Source organism: Notamacropus eugenii, chromosome 6 (assembly GCF_028372415.1).
Source record: "Notamacropus eugenii isolate mMacEug1 chromosome 6, mMacEug1.pri_v2, whole genome shotgun sequence".
NCBI lineage: Eukaryota > Metazoa > Chordata > Mammalia > Diprotodontia > Macropodidae > Notamacropus > Notamacropus eugenii.
The window spans coordinates 316,365,788-316,383,657 of record NC_092877.1 but is presented as its reverse complement, the minus strand read 5'-3'; the positions used below and the strand labels follow the sequence as shown (position 1 = coordinate 316,383,657).

At 45.5% G+C, this 17,870-nt stretch overlaps 1 protein-coding gene across 21 annotated transcripts in view; it reads left to right on the top strand.

Annotated features, from left to right (window-relative positions):
* TNS1 (tensin 1) overlaps positions 1 to 17,870 on the top strand; it is a 316,581-nt gene that overhangs the window by 266,769 nt on the left and 31,942 nt on the right. For 14 of the 21 annotated variants that reach the window (XM_072617750.1, XM_072617735.1, XM_072617730.1 and 11 more), the window contains 4 exons: positions 3,273 to 3,469; positions 4,273 to 4,417; positions 11,273 to 11,365; positions 13,468 to 13,506. In XM_072617750.1, coding sequence (XP_072473851.1) covers positions 3,273 to 3,469; positions 4,273 to 4,417; positions 11,273 to 11,365; positions 13,468 to 13,506 — 474 coding nt within the window. The remainder of the gene's footprint in view (positions 1 to 3,272; positions 3,470 to 4,272; positions 4,418 to 11,272; positions 11,366 to 13,467; positions 13,507 to 17,870) is intronic. The other 7 variants (XM_072617751.1, XM_072617741.1, XM_072617736.1 and 4 more) reach the window with 3 other exon arrangements.

Below are 17,870 nucleotides of genomic sequence, written 5' to 3'. Positions count from 1 at the left end.
ATCTTAAATAGAGACCCAAATGCAGGAAACTGAGTTTGGCTTTATTTTCAAGGGCAAACACCCAGCCCCCAAACAGAGGAGTTAAATGCTGAGCTGAAAACTAGAGGGAAATATGCCATAAAGGGGGCACAGGAGGGTAGAGAGAGTCAGGGGAGGGAGCTCGGCTCTAATGCATTTCTTTTAACCTTGGGCTTGAACTCTAGCTCCAGACCCTGCTAGCCTTTCCTGATTGGATCTCCTTTGTCACAATTATTATTAGAAAATCAATGGAAGCGTCTGTTTTACTCTGATGCTTCTGCCAGGAATGAAACTGGTGACGGCAGCTCTAGACCACTGGGGAGTTACTGGGGGCAGGGCAGGGAAAGGATGGAGAGGGGCACGGAAATGAGAATAATGGAGGGGGGAGGACAGCTCTCCTTTGAGAATAATGGAGGGGGGAGGACAGCTCTCCCTTGGTACTTAACATTGCAAACTACATGAAAGATCTTTGAATCTCCAACGGCAAGAAATAAGCAGTCAGTGTGTTATAGTGGATGGAGAGCTGACCTCGGCCTCTGACACATACTGATGATACAGTCTTAGATAGGTCTCGATAACCCAGACAGCTCTCTGGGCATGTTTCAGGATAGTTGCTGTTCTGCATTGGTTAAAAGGGGTTTTCTCACTAGACATAAGTTCAGTTTAAGAAAAAATAGAAAAGAAAGAAATCTTACATGGTTTTTTTTTAATATTCAAATGAATCTTCAGTCTCACTGATTCAGGAGTCCTCTCTGGTGATGCAAGTAGCAACTCATTCATGCCTGCCACAGGTTTGCCATGAGGGGATGGGTTTGCTCCATCTAACATCCTGGGGTTCTTACTGGCTTTCTCCTGACTCATGAGGGTGGCAGGGGAGCAATCCAGCTATCCACCTGTTTTCCTTCTTTAGCCGTGTGACCTGCTAATCTTTTCTTATTATCTCCATGACATTCTTTTATGTCATCGCAGTTACTCCTTGGTTATATGTTATGGCCTACTTGCCCACTATGCACTTGGGCATCCCGCCTCTGTGGCACATTCATTCCTCTTTAGCTGTTTGGATTCAGGGGTGTATAGCAAGACCTGCAAAATATCAGTGATGAAAAGATTGGTTTTGTCTTCATGAAAGGTTTGGGGTCAGTAATAGGTTTTTTTTTTTTTTAAGAGGTTAAGTGACTTGCCCAGGGTCACACAGCTACTAAGTGTCTGAGGTTAGATTTGAACCTAGGAAGATGAGTCTTCCTGTTTTCAAACTCAGTGCTCTATTCACCATACCACCGAGCTGTCCCTTTTTTTTTATAGTGGTATAGTGCATTCAACTTTTTCCAGGTGCTCTTATATGTATGATCTCATTTGATTCTCAATAATCACACTGAGTGTAGGAAGATCAGGTCCTATCAGTACCATTTTTACTGAGGGAGAAAAATAGAAAGAGAAATTAAGTGACTTGGCCAAAGTCACAAAGCCAGGAAGCAGTAGAGGAGCCAAGAGTGTAACATGAATGACCTGCTTCCCAGTTCTGTGCACTTTGCTCTAACACTTTAGAGGGCAGTGCAGCTATCTAGCTACTAAAATGTCCCAAACATTTGGACTCAGCACGTAATCCATTTGCATGCTCTTTAATGGCAGAACACATTGAAATAGACTATGTCCTCAGGCCCTGTTGGTTTCCCTCCTGCATCCACCCAGCCTCTGTGTGTAGGAGACTGTGTGTGCATGCGCATATGCTTTCATTTGAACTTGGCACCTGGCAGTCTCTGCTGTGCGTGACAAGCTGAGAAAAGAGGTTTTCCAGCTTGTTTCTGATGGCAGCCTTCACATCTGGCATCTGGTGGGAAATATAAATCACACAGCTGATGGTGCAGAAGGTAATTCTGCCTGGATGGCCTCTGCCCATGCTCATTAGTACATTCCTGGAAGTGTCATTCTCTGATTGTGTTTGTGTTTGTGTTCGTGTGTGTGTGTGTGTGTGTGTGTGTGTGTGTGTGTGTGTGTGTGTGTGTGTAAGAGAGACAGACACACATAGAGAGAGGTCATGGGGCAAGCCAAGGAGGTCTACTGAGTGAGGCCTGGGAGTCAGGATGCTGGAGTTCCATTTGTTGGGTGGCTTTGATTTGCTGAGTAACTTCAGGCAGGTTAGGCTATTTCCTTGCGCTTTTGTTTCGCCTTTTCTGACTACAAGGAGCAGAGAGATAGTTTAAAGGTACTTAGAAATAATCCTAGCCTGAGAGAGGGACCCTGTTTCCCAGAAGCAGAGGAATGGGTTAGGTGCCCTTTGAATATATCCTGATGGCTCCCCAGGAGGAAAGTTTCCTAGGATTCTTTGAGTTAGCTCAAGGAGGCAGTGGATTCCATGCTACAGGCTAGCCCCAGGGCAGGGGAATGGGAAGGAGAGCCATTTAGCAACACTGGGGTGTCCCGCTTGTTGGGAAGGGAAATGGAGAAAAGCAGATGGAAAACAGAGGAGAATTATTTCAGAGCTCTTTTCCCATGTTGTCACATCCATATTGCTAACCCTGCCATCTACAAAGCATGAGTGTCTTTGGGGTGGGGTTGCTCTGTGAAAACTTCATGTTCGTAGAGACTGTTGGGGACAGCTTTGAAAGAGAGAAAGACAGGGGCCATGTGGAGGTTGACTCGAAGCTTTAGGGTAAGCTTGGATACATTTGGGGGCCCCCTGAGGGCTCAGCACATCCTGGGGCCTGGTGGGTGTGAGGGGTACTAACCTCTCTTGTTTGTCTAGGGCCCCCTTAGAGATTCAGAATACATGATGTTGCATTCTTCCTTCTTTCCAAGAGTTTTTCCCTGGGGCCAGATGTTGCATGTTAGTTGATGCTGTTGTCCTGGTAACTGCCTCCCCCTTCCTATTGCTTTTCCTCCCTTCTGTGAAAGGAAGCAGTGGCCATCTGCTTCCAAGGGTTGGAAAGAGTTGACATCTGTTTCAAGAGTCAAGTCTGTTGTACTCTTGGCCAAAGCTCAGTCCTTGATCGGAGATCACTGGGTGGAGGTCTGTTCTCAGTCAGAATAGATTGCCCAGCCTGGCAGGCAGGGCCATGAGTGTGGGGGAGTTGGAGAGAAGGGGAGGTGGTGCAGAGAACATAGGCCTTGGTCCTGTTCAGACCATTGACCTTAGGTGCAGTGAGTTCTTTGTAAAGTCTGACCCACAAGTTCTCTAGCGGTGGGCTTACCTCTTTAGGAGAGACCAGCCCCCTAAATGTGTGCCTATCTCCCCTAACTTCTGCCATTACTTCTAGGGGTGCAGGCTCGAGAAAAGCAGACAACAGAGCCGCCTCCCCCACTCCGGAGACGAGCAGCCAGTGATGGGCAATATGAGAACCATTCTCCAGAGCCCACTTCCCCTCGGAGTCCTGGGGTGCGGTCACCAGTCCAGTGTGTTTCCCCAGAGCTGGCCCTCACCATTGCCCTCAATCCAGGAGGACGGCCCAAAGAGGTGAGAGTTGATTAGTTATAATCCTTTGGCTAAGGTGTGCAAATGGGACCACTCTGCTAGGGACTTAATAAAAGTAAGCTGGGTAACATTGTTCCTAAAGGCAAATAGGGATTGATTTTTTGCATTCCAACTCAAAGACCAAGTGCTTCCCTATCTTTGCAAATTTTATTTCCTAATTATGGTTCAGCATGACATGTTGCCCATCAAGTTAACCTTGTGTAGCTAATCAGTAGGGATCTGACAAATCTTAGCCCTGTTTTAAGTGTGCCAAGTGCCTTTCTTTCTCATAAATTCCTACCTCCTTAGTTCTGCCAAAGGGACTTTTTATACCTCCATTGCCCAAGTCCCTTTGCCTGATCCAAGAAGGAAGAGTTACCCTCTTGCTTGCTGGAGACAGTTCTTCAGCTGGACCCATAAGGGGCAATGGTGTCATGTAAAAGACTTGGGACTATCTTGATCTTCTCCCTGCTCCTAGGCAGGGATACCACCTAGACCAGCCCACTCACATGGGCAGCTATCCTGTTCTGAATTATCTATAGACAGATGCCTTGCAAGATAACCCTTTTCCTGTTTGCCCATTATGAGTAATTCTCATAGTCCTGGACTGGGTGAGCACATGGATTTAGTTAATTTTTGTCTCCTTCCCAGTGGGAGATGAGCCAGGGGACTTTTCACTCTGTTTGGTGGGCTTGTTTGTTTGCATTGTACTAATTTGTCTGCCTCTCTGAAGGGCTCAGCTCCTTGTTACTCAGGACGTCATAACTGATGTTCTCCATCTTTGCTTGTGTGTCCTGTTCCTGTAGCCCCATCTGCACAGCTACAAGGAGGCATTTGAAGAAATGGAGGGGGCCGCTCCAGCCAGTCCACCTCCCAGCGGTGGTGAGAACTCTTCCCCAACCCCTGACTTCCCTGTGTCGCCTCAAAACCCTTATGTCAACCTTAGCCTGTGTAAGTGTTCTGGCTCTGGGAGGTGGAGGGAATTGGCTGATGATGTGGGCTGAGTCTGGTGAGGCTGGGCGGGGGTCAGTCTCAAGTCCAACTTTCAAGCCAACCATCTTTCTCATCCCCATGGCTCACTTCCCTCCACCCTTGCTTCTGACCCTTTTCCATTCCCATCATTTCTCAGCCTACATGCCTCCACCCTCAACCAAAGCTCTCAAATTTGGGATAATCACATTATCTCTGCTGTAGAACACCAGGCCAGAACACAGCCAACTCTAGGTGACCTGAATGTAGAGTCACTAGTTCCCCCATTGTACGGTATTTCTAGCGTCTTAGGTCCATGAGACAGTCAGTAAACGTTTATAAAGTGCCTACCATGTATTAGGCACTGTGTCAAACTCTAGGGATACAAAGAAAGGCAAAAAAATAGCCCCTTTTCTTAATGAGTTCACAATCTAATGGGAGAGACAACATGCTAATAATTATAGAACCATGCTGTAGATGGAATGGATTGGAGATAATCGGGAGACGGGAGACTAGCATTAAGGGGGATTAGGAGGAATTTCTTGTAGAAGGAGAGGTTTTAACTGGGACTTAAGGAGATCATGGAAGCTGGGAAGAGGAAGGAATGAAGAGGGTGAGCATGCCATGCATTGTGGACAGCCAGCGAAAATGCTTGGAGGTGAGAGATGAAGTGTCTTCATTTGAGCAACAACTGGGAGGCCAAAGTCACTGTACATGGGGAAGGTATAAGCAGTAAAAAGACTGGAAAGGAGTGTGTGTGTGTGTGTGTGTGTGTGTGTGTGTGTGTGTGTGTGTGTGTGTGTGTGTGTGTGTGTGTGTGTGTGTGAGCTTTGAATGGTAAACAGGATTTTATATTTTGATTTTATGTTATTTTATTATATAATAATTTTATTAATTATATTACTATATTTTGATCCTGGAGGTGCTAAGTTGCCACTGGAGTTTATTGAGTAGGTGAGTGGAAAAAAAAAAAGGCAAGGCAAAAGAAAGGAAAGCTTTATCCCTCCCTGACTGGTCCTTAGTGGACCCAAATCTCGGGATTGAGGGCTTTCTCTTTTCTGCAGCCTGGTGTTTGTTTTGGAGTTCCCATATCTCCTCTCTTCTCACCTTTATTCCTCATCTGTACTAGGGACTCAGAAGCTACCATGGGCTCTATATCAGAGCTTCTGTGGTCTGCTCCCTTCTCCTTTTGAGGTTTTTTTTTTTTAGGAGAGACGTGAGGCAATTGGGGTTAAGTGACTTGCCCAAGGTCATATAGCTAGTAAATGTCAAATGTCTGAGGTTAAATTTGAACTCAGGTCCTCCTGACTCCAAGGCTGGTGCTCTATTCACTGTGCCACCTAGCTGCCCTTCCTTTTGAGTTATTAAAGCTGAAAAGTGTCTCTAGTCCAATCCATCTCATTTGGCAAAAGATAATGAAGCCCAAAGAGGTAAATATGGTAACAGCTGAATTTTATGCAGCTCTCAGAGGTTTACAGAGCATTGTCCATATATCATCTCACTTGATCCTCACCCAGCTCCATCATTTTACAGAAGAGGAAACTGAGGCTATGCAGGCCATGGTTGTCATGCACTTAGAATGTGCTAGAGGCAACATCCAAGCCAGTTTCTCTCATGACTCCAAGTCCTATTTGATAAACCCAGGCCAGGGAAATGAAACCACTTTCCAAGATTATACATATAACAAGTACCAAAACCCCAGCACCCAATTCAGATCTAAGACCTCTGACTCCAAAAGCAAAGTCCTATCTAGTGTATGATTAGTCAGCTTGCTTCTTCCATAACAGAAAGGACAGGCGTAGATATCTTCAACTGGCAAAGCCACGAATCCATCCTACCACCAGGAGAGAGATATTAGCTTTTATCCCGCCTCCAACCCCAGCCTCAATTCCTTTAAAATCTTTCTTGTGGGCATATCATTAGACCAGACTTTCAGAGTACCTTGAGATTCAATGTGGGAAGACCCTATTAGAGCTTCCGTTCTTTGTGTTGTAATTAAGACAGACATGGGAAGAGTGTCTGTTCTTTAAATTTTCCCCTATTCTTTAACACTGAGATGGAGAGCCTGGAACTTTCTCATCAAGACTGCTGGGAGAAGTTAAATTTCCTCCTTTCTAGAGGCAAAAGCTAGGGAGGATGGAGGAGAACAGCTAAGATTTGAAGGGTCTTGAACTGAAAATTGGGATTGGCTTTCTTTGTAACTTGCAGTTACCTGTCAAGTGACTGGCCACCCACCTGGCTCAGGGGCTGATGGCTTTTGATGGGAGGTATGCTGAAGAGACCAGCAGAGGCCTTTGCTTCTCTGGACGTGAGTGAGAGGCAGGGTTAATGTTGGGAAGGTGAGGAGAGGAGAGAGTAGTGATTCCTGTCAGCTGCTCATTGTTGGAGTGGGCTTCTGGGAGCCATGGGGTGTGGTTGTGACTCTACTGGTGAAAATGAGCCAACCTGTTGTCATACATGCCATGGGAGGGTGGCCATCCGCAGTCAGTCACTCAGGCAGTAATGCTTTGAATCCCGACTCACAACTGGAGGCAGTCTTTTGGTCTAACAGGGGCATGAACATTTTAGGCCATCTTGAAGGAACTACTCCCCTCACCCACACATGTCCTTCCAGTCCCTGTCTGGCATAAAAAGCCAGGGTAATTGAGGGAGATGGCATTGGAGCTGAGCTTGAAGGGGTTTGGCCTTGTACAGTCAGTTTTTCTTTCATTCTTGTTTTCTTCATCTCCAATCCTCCCAAAGCTAACCGTGGGTGATCCAGAGAGGGGAATGTATAAGTCAGAAATTTTTTAAAATGCAAAAAGTTGAGGAGAGGATAAAGAAGGCGGAGAAATGTGGGGAATTTTCCTTTGGAGAAGCAAAAGACTTGCCTATCTCAGGCCTCCCCCACTCATGCTCTTCCGCCCTAGGAGAAAGGGCCAGATTGTTGGAGAATGCAGACTAAGGGAGCCAGAGGTCAGTGAAGAGAAGGAGGAAAAAGAGGGCCAGGCCAAGATCTTTTTCCCAGCTCTGCCTTTCTCACACCTACATACATGCACATACCTACACACTCACATGTACCAACATGCATACATATGTGCACCATGTTAGCCAATTCCATTGAATGAAACAGCCATCCTCCTCATTCTCATTTGTCCATCTCCCTCTGTACTCATTCCACTGCTCCCCTGCTCTGTGAAAAGTATCCATCAACTATCTATGCTTGTTTATACCATGCATACCACACATGGATGATGTGTGTGCTTTCTACCATCTGTGGAGGTAGATAGCGTGTGCTTGGGGATGGGGTGGCAGTGGGTGTGTATCTATGTACATCTATCCCTTTGACTGTTATCAGTCTCTAGGGCACCTGAGGACAGGAGAAGGGTGTGTGCGTGCGCCTAGAATCCTATCATGCCACCATTCTTCATTTGCACATATATGTGTCATTATTATATGTTACGTACCAAATATGTATATTAAAAATGACACGTTACTTATCTAATATGTATATCATATATGTTTGCATGGTACATACTTACATGTGTAACTCCACATATTAGTCATGTTTTCTGCTTTAAAAAGTTGGACTTTTCCTGTTCTATTGTTTCCTACTTTAGGGGATGTTTTGGGGGTACCAGGGGTGTGTGGAGAAATATCAAAGTAGATGGGATTGTCTAGGTCTCTCTTAAGGTGTTTGTTTTGAGAGGAAGGTGGGGAGATAGAAGACCTCAAGGTTTCTCAGGGTACTGATATCTGCTTAATGTAGTTAATTGTCCTTAGTACTTGTATCTTTAGGTCACTGAAGCTTTGCCAAGCTCTCCATAAGGCTGGTAGGAGAAACAAAGCTCATTTTTTTTACATTCCTTCAGAGGTGTGCTGGGAAGTGTGGCCACCAGCCCCCTCCCTCCCCCTGGGATTTCAGAAACATTTCTGGGACTGCATATAATAACCACATTCAAATTCGCTTAGAGTCTGGCCACATCTTTGGCTGAGGCCAAAGCTAAAAGCCTTTCTTGACCTTGAGTGTTATATGAAACCTCTAAGCTGAATGGTTGGCTTGGGTCTGAAATGAAGGTTCTTTGTCCTTAACCCAGTGTTCCAGGCACAGCATTAGAGAGGAGGGCTTGCTCTCCTAGTTAGGTGGGTCTTTAGGGTACCCAGAGCACCTGCCTTGGGAAGCCCATCCTACCCTGGAGTGTCTGCTGCCCTAGCCATGGCCGTATTTGGCCAGAGTTACCAGAGAACCCTCTACTAAGGATCATTGGTCATAGATTGAGAGCCGGTCCTCTGGTCCCTTCCCCTCACTTTATAGATGAGAGATCTGAGGCAGGATCAGAGTAGTTAATTGTCCTGCCCAAGATCACACAGGGAGTTAAGGAGCAGAGTTGAGATTTGAGTCTAGGTTTTCAGACTCTAGAATCTGAATTCTTTGTGTTGTTCCTCAAGTATAAAAAACAGCAAAGGAAGAGCTTCCTTCCCATCTTGGGCAGAAAAACCTGGTCCATCCTATAGAAGGGGGGAAAGGAATGCAAGTTTTTGAATTGTTTAAGTTTTAATTAAATTAATTAAATGATTTAAGTACAAGTACTTTAAAAGTATCATTGGAAAGTCAAGTATTTAAAACTGTAAAATGCTGATCTATCTCTTGTTTAAATTTAACATAACCATCATATTGTACTGTACATGTTGTTTAGCTGTTAAGTCATGTCCAACTTTTTATGACCCCATAGACCAAGGGTGGAGAACCTGTGACCTCAAGGCCACATAAGGCCCTCTAGGTCCTCAAATGCAGCCCTTTGACTGAATCCAAACTTCACGGAACTAATCCCCTTAATAAGAGGATTTGTTTTTGTAAAACCTGGACCCAGTTAAAACGTCACACCCAAGGACCTAGAAAGGCCACATGTGGCTTTGAGGCTGCAGGTTCCCCAACCCTGCCATAGACCATAGCATGCCAATGCTGTCCATGAGGAAAAAGATACTGGCATGATTTCCTATTTCCTTCTCCAATGGATTAAGGCAAACAGAGGTTAAGTGACTTGCCCAGGGTCACACAACTACTAAGTATCTGAGGTAAAATTTGAATTCAGGTCTTCCTGACTTCAGTGCCAGTGCTCTGTCCACTGAGCCACCACTCCTTCCTGTGTTATACATAGCCATAGTTCATTCCTGAAATTTGTGGAAACTTTCACCAGCTACTGCTCAGCAACAAAAAGGATTGTACAGGGAGCCCTACCCTTAGGATCATCCAAAGAATGAGGTCTTAATGCAAATATGACAGTTTTTATGTGATCCTCCTCCACTGAAAAATCTAGTGGAGATGATTGTTGCCATAGTGGTCAAGCAAAGTGACCTCCTCTATTGGATTCACCCAGTCTGAGAAAATTTCCTTCAGAAATTGTCACACACACAATGTGTAATGATAGGGTGTTCCATCTTGTTAAAATTAAAAAATAAAAATATTATTCAGAATTCACAAAATAAAATAAGTGTAGGGGAAATTTATATAACTAAATTTTCAAATGATGTTTTTTTGTAAGCTTGCAGCAGTGATATTTTTGCAGTTCTTAGCACTTAACATTGCACTAAAACTTTTGGGACATTCTGTATCAAGTAAGCCAGACCTGAGATTTGAGCCATGAGGTGATTCAGGTCCTTGGAGTCCCCGTGGCCATAGTCTGGCCCCATCTTTTTCACCATCTTAGACTGCAGGATTGTTTCCATCTTCCTTTCTCTTGTGCTCCTCTATGGGGTTACTGCCCAACCCCTTTCGTGAGGAGAGAGGCAAAAGTGCTTACAGTGAGGGAAATGCAGAAATGAATGGAGAAGACTGGGTTTGAATTCGGTGAAGATTTACTAAACAGTTCCTGGGTAAAGAGGAGTGTTCTAGGTGATGGGAGAAATACGAAATTTAGACCATGTGGTCTTTGCCTTCATGGACGTTACAGTCTGGTAGATGCTCATACACATACAGCTAAGATAATAATTAGAATCTGATAAGTGCATAAGAGATTATGTGAACAAAGCCCGAGGTGGGGGGTCATTACTAAAAGGGAGGAGAGAAATCAGGGCAGTCTACCTGGAAGAGGTGGCATATGAATTGAAGTCTAAAGACTGGGTAGGAATTCAGAAAGCAGAGATAAAAAAATTCCAGGTGTAAGGAAGGACTGGCTTGAGTAAAGGTTTGGAGACTGGAGGTGTACAGGGAACAGTCCAGTTTGGTTGGAGCATTAGCATACTTGCATCAGCGGCTGCTCAGTGACTAAAAGGATCGTATAGGGAACCCTACCCTTAAAATCATCCAAAGAATGAGGTTTTAATGCAAATAGTCCCTGGAAAGGAGTTGTCCTAGGGACATCATCATTACATCATGCGCTTACAGTTTATCAGGGCTTTCACATACGTTATGCTCCTTACTGCTCCTGCCCAGCCTGTGAGGAAGGCAGTCGTTATAGTTATTTAAAGATAAGGAAGCAGAGACGTTGAGTCTTTCAAGGTGGCAGAGCTAGAAAGGAGCGGAGCTGAAATTAGAACCTTGGCCTCTTTGATTCCCAGCCTGCTCTTTTCACTATACCAAGGCAGACACGGAGAGGGAGGGTAGCAGGAGCAGAGGTACGTATACAGAGAGATAAAACAAGACCTGGTTAGAGGGGAATAATCTGTCTGTTGAGCGCTATAATCCCCCAGGAGAGGCTGATTTCAGGAGCAATTAGACGTGCCCCTCCTCCCACTCCCAAAGTCCATCCATGTCTGCATTCTCCAAAGCTGTGATCTGGTCTCATTCTGTTTTTTCCCCCACTGAACCTCCAACCTCCACCCCAATTCTAACTTCTTATCTCTTTCACTTTGGTACAGTGCGCTCTCCTCCAGGGCTTGCCAAGACACCCCTTTCTGCCCTGGGACTGAAACCCCACAATCCAGCGGACATTGTGCTCCATCCCACAGGAGGTAAGTGAGGCTGAGTGCCATGGGCTATGGTGCGTGGTGGGGAGCCAAGTGGTGGCTACGGACATAGGATTGGGAGGAACTAGGGTCTAAGCATCTGAGGTCAAGGTGGTTTGGTAGGGATGGTCAGGGCCTTAGGAACCAAGCTGAGAGTGTCTATTAGCAGGGCTTTATTTTGTGTGATAGCAGTCTGGTAAAGCTATCACTGACCCTTCTCAGAATCATGTTCTTAAGTGCACAAAACAAAATACATAGGATTACAATGGAAACCAGTTATCTGAATATAAAAAAAGTAGGCTCATAGACCCAACATTAAGAACTCCTGATCTAGAGAGGCTGAATCTGGTGAGTTCCCACGTGCTAGCTCCTCTGACATTCATGCCCCCTGGGGGGTTTAGGATGACCACCAGGGAACATGCCTGCTGCCTCCTGATCATCACTCATAGAATCCTAGGATTTTAGGGTTGAAAGGCATCTTTAAAGTCACACAGCCCAAACTCCACCCTGTTGTATGGTCCCTTTCTCAGCCTCCCTGATAGATCTCTGCTTGAACAACCCCAGAATCAGGGGGACGAGGTAGCTTTTATTCAAAGATCCTTTCTTCAATCAAGCTCAAATTTGCTTCCCTATTATACATACCTATTTCCCTTCCTCCATTAGGCAGAACAAAATTTAAATCCCTATTCTATAGGACAACCTCCAAATATTTGAAGATGGGTCTTTTCTCTCTCTCTCTTTTTTTTTTGTCCAAGCCAAACATTTCTCAAACCTTTCCTGGTATGGTTTCCACTATTTTGAGCACCCTCATAAAGACAAGATTTAGTTTTATCAGTGTTTCTCATATAATACAACACCTAGAACAGCCCTCTCGGTTTGGTCTGAGTCCTGCAGAGAACTATGGGCTCTTCCCCATTCTTATCCTACCCCTTCCAATGGGGGAACAGCTAAAGGAACTGAATCCAGTAGATGACCTGGTGTTGATGAACTCCATCACTCTCTAAGACTTTTCCTGTTTTTACAGGGTTTTGGGCCCATTTCTCCATTTTCGTGTGTCTTTGCTCCTTCCCTTTCCAGGCTGTCCCTCTGTCTGGACTTTCTCGTTTGCCCTGAGGGGTAGTGGTCTGGGGAAGAAGGGAGGCATGACAACTAAGTTATTCCCTGGGCTTTTTCTGTCTTGGATCAAACATCTTGTCTTTCAGCAATGAAGAAGAGTCCTTGGAGAGAGCAAGCCCTAGCTTAGCTTATGTCCTTGGCATTATAGAATCAGAAATATGCTGAAGTATAAATGCCAGAGAAATTCCTTTTGGGATTTCCACCCAAAAGGAACTCTTCCCCTCCAAGGAGGAGAGAGGGAGGGCATTTTTTCCTCTAATAAAACTTTGGTCTCCTAGTTTGTCTTTTATCTTTTCTCCTCTCCCTCTAAAAACTCTTTCCCACCACCTGGGGAGGGAGTCCAGCATCAGAGAGCCTTGGGGCCCTATCCTCTGGCAAACAGATGTGCTATATAGGTTCTGTCCAGAAAGTCACTCCCTAAACTCTGTTTTCTGTTTCTAGGATGTGGATGAGGCTGTTTATTTTTCTCCTTTGATCATAGGAAGAACAACCCTATAGGGATGGGGGTGGTGTGGCAGTGGTAGCTTTCATGCCTTTGGGACGTGTATGGACTTACATCATGGGCATGCCCCTGTGTACCATGGCTATATAAAAATGTTTTACCAAAAAATTCAACAGCTGAATAGGGAAAGCCCTGTGCTAGCCTACAGTGACTTTACTCAAGTCTCAAATCCAGGGAGCCACACTGGGGATGTGTCAACTCTCAGAGTCTTGCTGGGAGGGTGGAGAGGGGTTGGCATCAGAGGAGGGATGCAGCCTTCTCCATGTGGGGACTGACTAGGAATGCCATAGAGGAACCCTAACGTTGATGGAGGACCCAGTTCCAACACCATCCTGGCCTTCCTTTTCTATTTTTCTGGCTAAATTCCCTCCTCTCTCACTGTTAACTTAAGAGGCAGTTGCTCACTATATTAATGTGTATCTCTTTTCTCTTCTCTTCCTCTCCACCTGCTCCTTTTCCCCATATTCTCTCCTTTCTCTTCCTCCCTCAGAGGAAGATGAGGAGAAGGTGGTTACTGAGTTCTTTGAAGGTAAGAATGGGATTTCTGGGTTGTGAGTTTCTGGCTATGTGATACTGGGCGAGGGATTCCTACCCCAGGCCTTCAGTTCTGGTTCACTTGACCACAGCTCTGTCTTCCGATGGGGTTTCAAGTTGTTAGGATCTCAGTTTCCTTTGCCCAGCCCTGCAGGACGTCAGGGCAGTAAGAGTTTACACTGCACAAGGCACTCTGGACCAAGAAGCTCTTCCAAGTAGGCAGGGCCAGGCTCCAGTGACACTTTGGGCCTGGTCCCTGGCCCCACTTTTGTGACACCGCTGTTGTTATAGGAGGCACAGACAAAAAGGCCAATGCCCACTCACCAGTTCCCACCCACATTCTCCCCAGTCTGCTGAGTAGGCACTGCCTGCTTGGATCACTTTCCTCAGGCTGCCTGCCCCAGCTCCTGACCCTCACTTGACTCAGAGAAGCTAGACCTGCAGCAGATACCCTCAGAGGCCCAGGAAGAACTAGGCATGAGACCCAGAGCAGAGCTGAATTCATCCAATACCCTCTAGGCCCATGACCCGGTTTCCTTGGGGCTTACTATTGGGTTCATTTCAGGTAATTTTTACAGATAGAAGAGAGAGCCCTTTAGACATCATCCAGTCCAAGGGTTCTAACCTGTCTTCTGTGATGGAACCCCTGGTAGTCTTGTGAAGCCCATGGAACCATTCTCAGAATAATATTATTCAATTTATAAAATAAAATACATAGAGTTGCAAAGGAAATCAGTTTTATTGAAATACGGTTATTAAAACAATAAAAAAGAACAAACAAGTCAATGACCTGAGCCCCAGACGAGCTCATCCTCATCTGACAGACTAGGACGCTGCCCCGAGAAGTCGTCTGGCTGGGACTGTGGAAGGAGCGCTGGTCTGGGAGACCTGGTTTCGAACTGTGGGTTTGACACTAACCATGCAGTTCTGGTAAGCCACTTCCATCCCTCAACCTGATGGTCCTCACCTGCAAAATGAAAAGAGCATTTGCATCGCCTGCTTCTCAAACTGCTGTGAGGAATCAGCCAATCATCGCGTTGTTATTAAGTGACTGCTGTGTTCCAGGCATCGCACTGTGCACACAAACACGTACAAAATGACCCTGGCATTTACACACCTTAAATTGTTGAAACACTGGGGGAGACATCTCTCTCTCTCTCTCTCTCTCTCTCTCTCTCTCTCTCTCTCTCTCTCTCTCTGTCTCTGTCTCTGTCTCTCTCTCTCTCTCTCTCTCTCTCTCTCTCTCTCTCTCTCTCCCCCTCTCCCTCCCTCCCCCTCCCTCCCTCCCCATCTCTGTTTTTGTCACTGTTTCTCTGTCTCTCTTTGTCTCTGTCTTGTCTCTCTCTCTCCTTCTCTCCTTTTCTTCCTTCCTTCTTCCTCCATTCCTATCCTTATTTCCCCTTCCTTCCTTCTTCTTTCCTCTTTGTTTATTTCTTTCCACCATCTATCCATCCATCCCTCTATCTGTCTGTCTATCTGTCTATCTGTGTTGGTAAGAGTATGTATACACACACATAATTACACAAAGTAATTTAAGGGTGGAAGGAGGGCACTAATCTGGGGACATCCTCAAAGCCCTCATGCATAAGATGTCACTTGAGCGAGCCTTAAAGAATTAGGAATTCCAAGAGGCAGTGGTTAGGAGGGAAGGCATTCCAGGCATGGGAAACAGCCAATACAAAGGCATGGAGACAGGAGATGGGGTGTCATGGATGAAGAAAACCTTTTGTAAGGTGGAAAGCGCTAGAGAAGTGTGAGAAATCCTCATCGTCATCATCAGTGACCACATTTGAGAGTGAAGGCCCAATCTCCTGACCCCATTGTTCCTTCTGCTGTACTATGCTGTCTGCTACGTCTGTCAGTCAGTCAGCAAACATTTATCTGACATCTACTCTGTGCTCGTTACTTGCCACCTGTCAAGTATTTTTTTTTCTTTAAGTCAAATGCCTGATTTCTTTACTCTTGCTTCCTGATTTCCTTTTAGCTTACATACTGCCTGACTTCCTTTAGTTCCTGAGCTCAAAGGATATAGAACTCAGGCCCTCTGTGGGTCTTCCATGTGCTTAATTCTAGTATTTTCGTGGCCTAGTGAAGAATGGTGAATATGGACCTGGGTTCAGATCCTGGCCCTACCACTTTCTTTCTGGGTGACCTTGGGCAGGTTGTTGAATGTCTCACTGCCTCAGTTTCCTTATCAGTAGAAAAGGAAAGGTGGGTAGGTATGGGTAACTCTTTTGACTCCAAAATGTATGTTGCTACAAATGGTCCTTCAGCTCTCAGTCAGTTGAAGCTTTGACTGCAGGGAAGGAGTTGTGCCCTGCATCATCATATAGATTTTGGAAACAAAAAAACCTTGTAGCAATCAAATCCCTTATTTTGTGGAGGAGAAAACTGAGGCCCAGGGAATTAGAGAGATCAGGTGAATGTGGGAAGATTTGAACCTAGGGCTTCCTGACTTCAGGTTCAACATTCTGTTTTCTCCACTACACTGTTTGTCATTGAAGGAAATGGCCCCCACAGAAATACCACGTAAGCCAGGGGAGTGCAGACATGTTACAAGCCCCAGGCCTCTTCTCCATGTTAGAAAAGACCCTCCTCTGATTCCTCCTCCCTGTGCCCCTCTGCTGATGCCAGTGAGAGAGCTCTCTGTCATGCTAACTTTCCTCCAAATGCCAGAGGTTGAAGGCTGGTTCCCGGCAAGGGCAGCTGGGAAGGGAGGGGAGGGGAGTTGAGACTAAGCAGAATTCTGGAGCCAAAGTTCATGTGTTTGAGATGCCAGTGCACGCATTAGGCTCTCAGCCCTCCACTGGGGCTGCTCTCAGGGCAGCTGCCTCCCCAGGCTAACCTCTACAGGCTGAGTGGCTTCCCTTAACAAGAATGCCCCAGAGGACACTAGGGGTAGATTAGCCAGCAGCCTAGCATGCTTGGGCTCTCTAAGTAGTGGGTGGGGGAGAGGGGAGAGCTGGGAGCCTTAGGTCAGGAGCTAGGAATTCATCGAGCCCTTTATCTCTCCCCCGTGACTTAGACTCAGATGCTGACCTGGCAGAATCATTCAACAAACATTTATAGTTTCCCTTTAAATAAATGGCTTTGGGGAACTTTGAGCAGCCCATCCCAGCCCCCTGCTACTGTGTATTTGCAGGAAGAGGGGCTGTGCTGTAGGTTTGGGATCTTTCCAGCTGAGGATGGCATTGAACTTCCTACCTTTGAGGGATTCTTTTCAGGTGGGTGAGAATGCTTGGGTGGACTTTGCTGGGAAATGACTTTAAACCTTCTCAGTTTGCTTAATGTAGGATGCTTCATATTGCAAGGGACCCTTTGACCCTCTCCCAGGTCATCTATTACACAAAGTTAAGCATAGAAGGGATCTTAGGGATCATTTCACCCAACCCCCTCATTTTATATCTAAAACACACTGCGGCCCAGAATCACACAGATAGTTAATGGTGGGACTGGGGCCAGCCCTAGGTCTCCTAACTGCCCTGCCAGTACTTTTCCTAATGCAGGAAGAGGTCCTGTACCCACCTGGTTCAAAGGTGTCAAAAATAGAACTGACAGGTCACAGGTAGCCCACTATGCCTCCAAGTATGGCCAGAAACCAATTGAAATGTAATTGGGAAATATTTAACCAATTAAACAAAAATACATTAGCACATAGATAATGTTAATGTGTGGTTTCCTAAGTCATTATGTGCCCACCAAGAGCCTTATTTTTAGTTTAGTTACTGCTATTTCTATTTGAACTTGACATCATTGATCTGGTGTTTTGCCCTTTTCTTAGGCACCATACCCTGGAATTTCAGTGTAGGAACTGACCTAATTTTCCTTTTGAACACAATGCCCATTACAGAGTAGACATTCAATCTTTGTTGAATGAATGAATGAGAGAAGCAATAAGGAGGCAAACACGTTACAATAGAAAGAGCATTGGTTCTGAGATCCAGGGCTCAAATCCCACCTCTGATATGTGACTTGGGCAAGTCTGATCCTCCTTTTCCTCATCTGTAAAACAAAGGGGTTGGATTCATGGTTCTGATGTCCCTTCTAGCCCTAGATTTATGATCCTCTGAATGGAGTGAGCATAGCATCCTGAAAAGAATATTAGTGACTTAAAACCAGGAGACCTGATTTCAGTACTGATTTTGCTTCTAAACTCTGGAACTTTCAACAGGACACTTTATCTCTCAGGGTCTCAGTTTTTATCATGTGTAAAATGAGAGGATTGTATGGAGATAAGCTCTAAGGCCCCTTCCAACTTAAACATTCTAGGAATTCTGTGAATAAGCAAGTATGCCTACAGGAAAACACAGAGAAGAGGACATGGCCTCTCTATTTCCAAACCTGGGTCCAGATTATCAG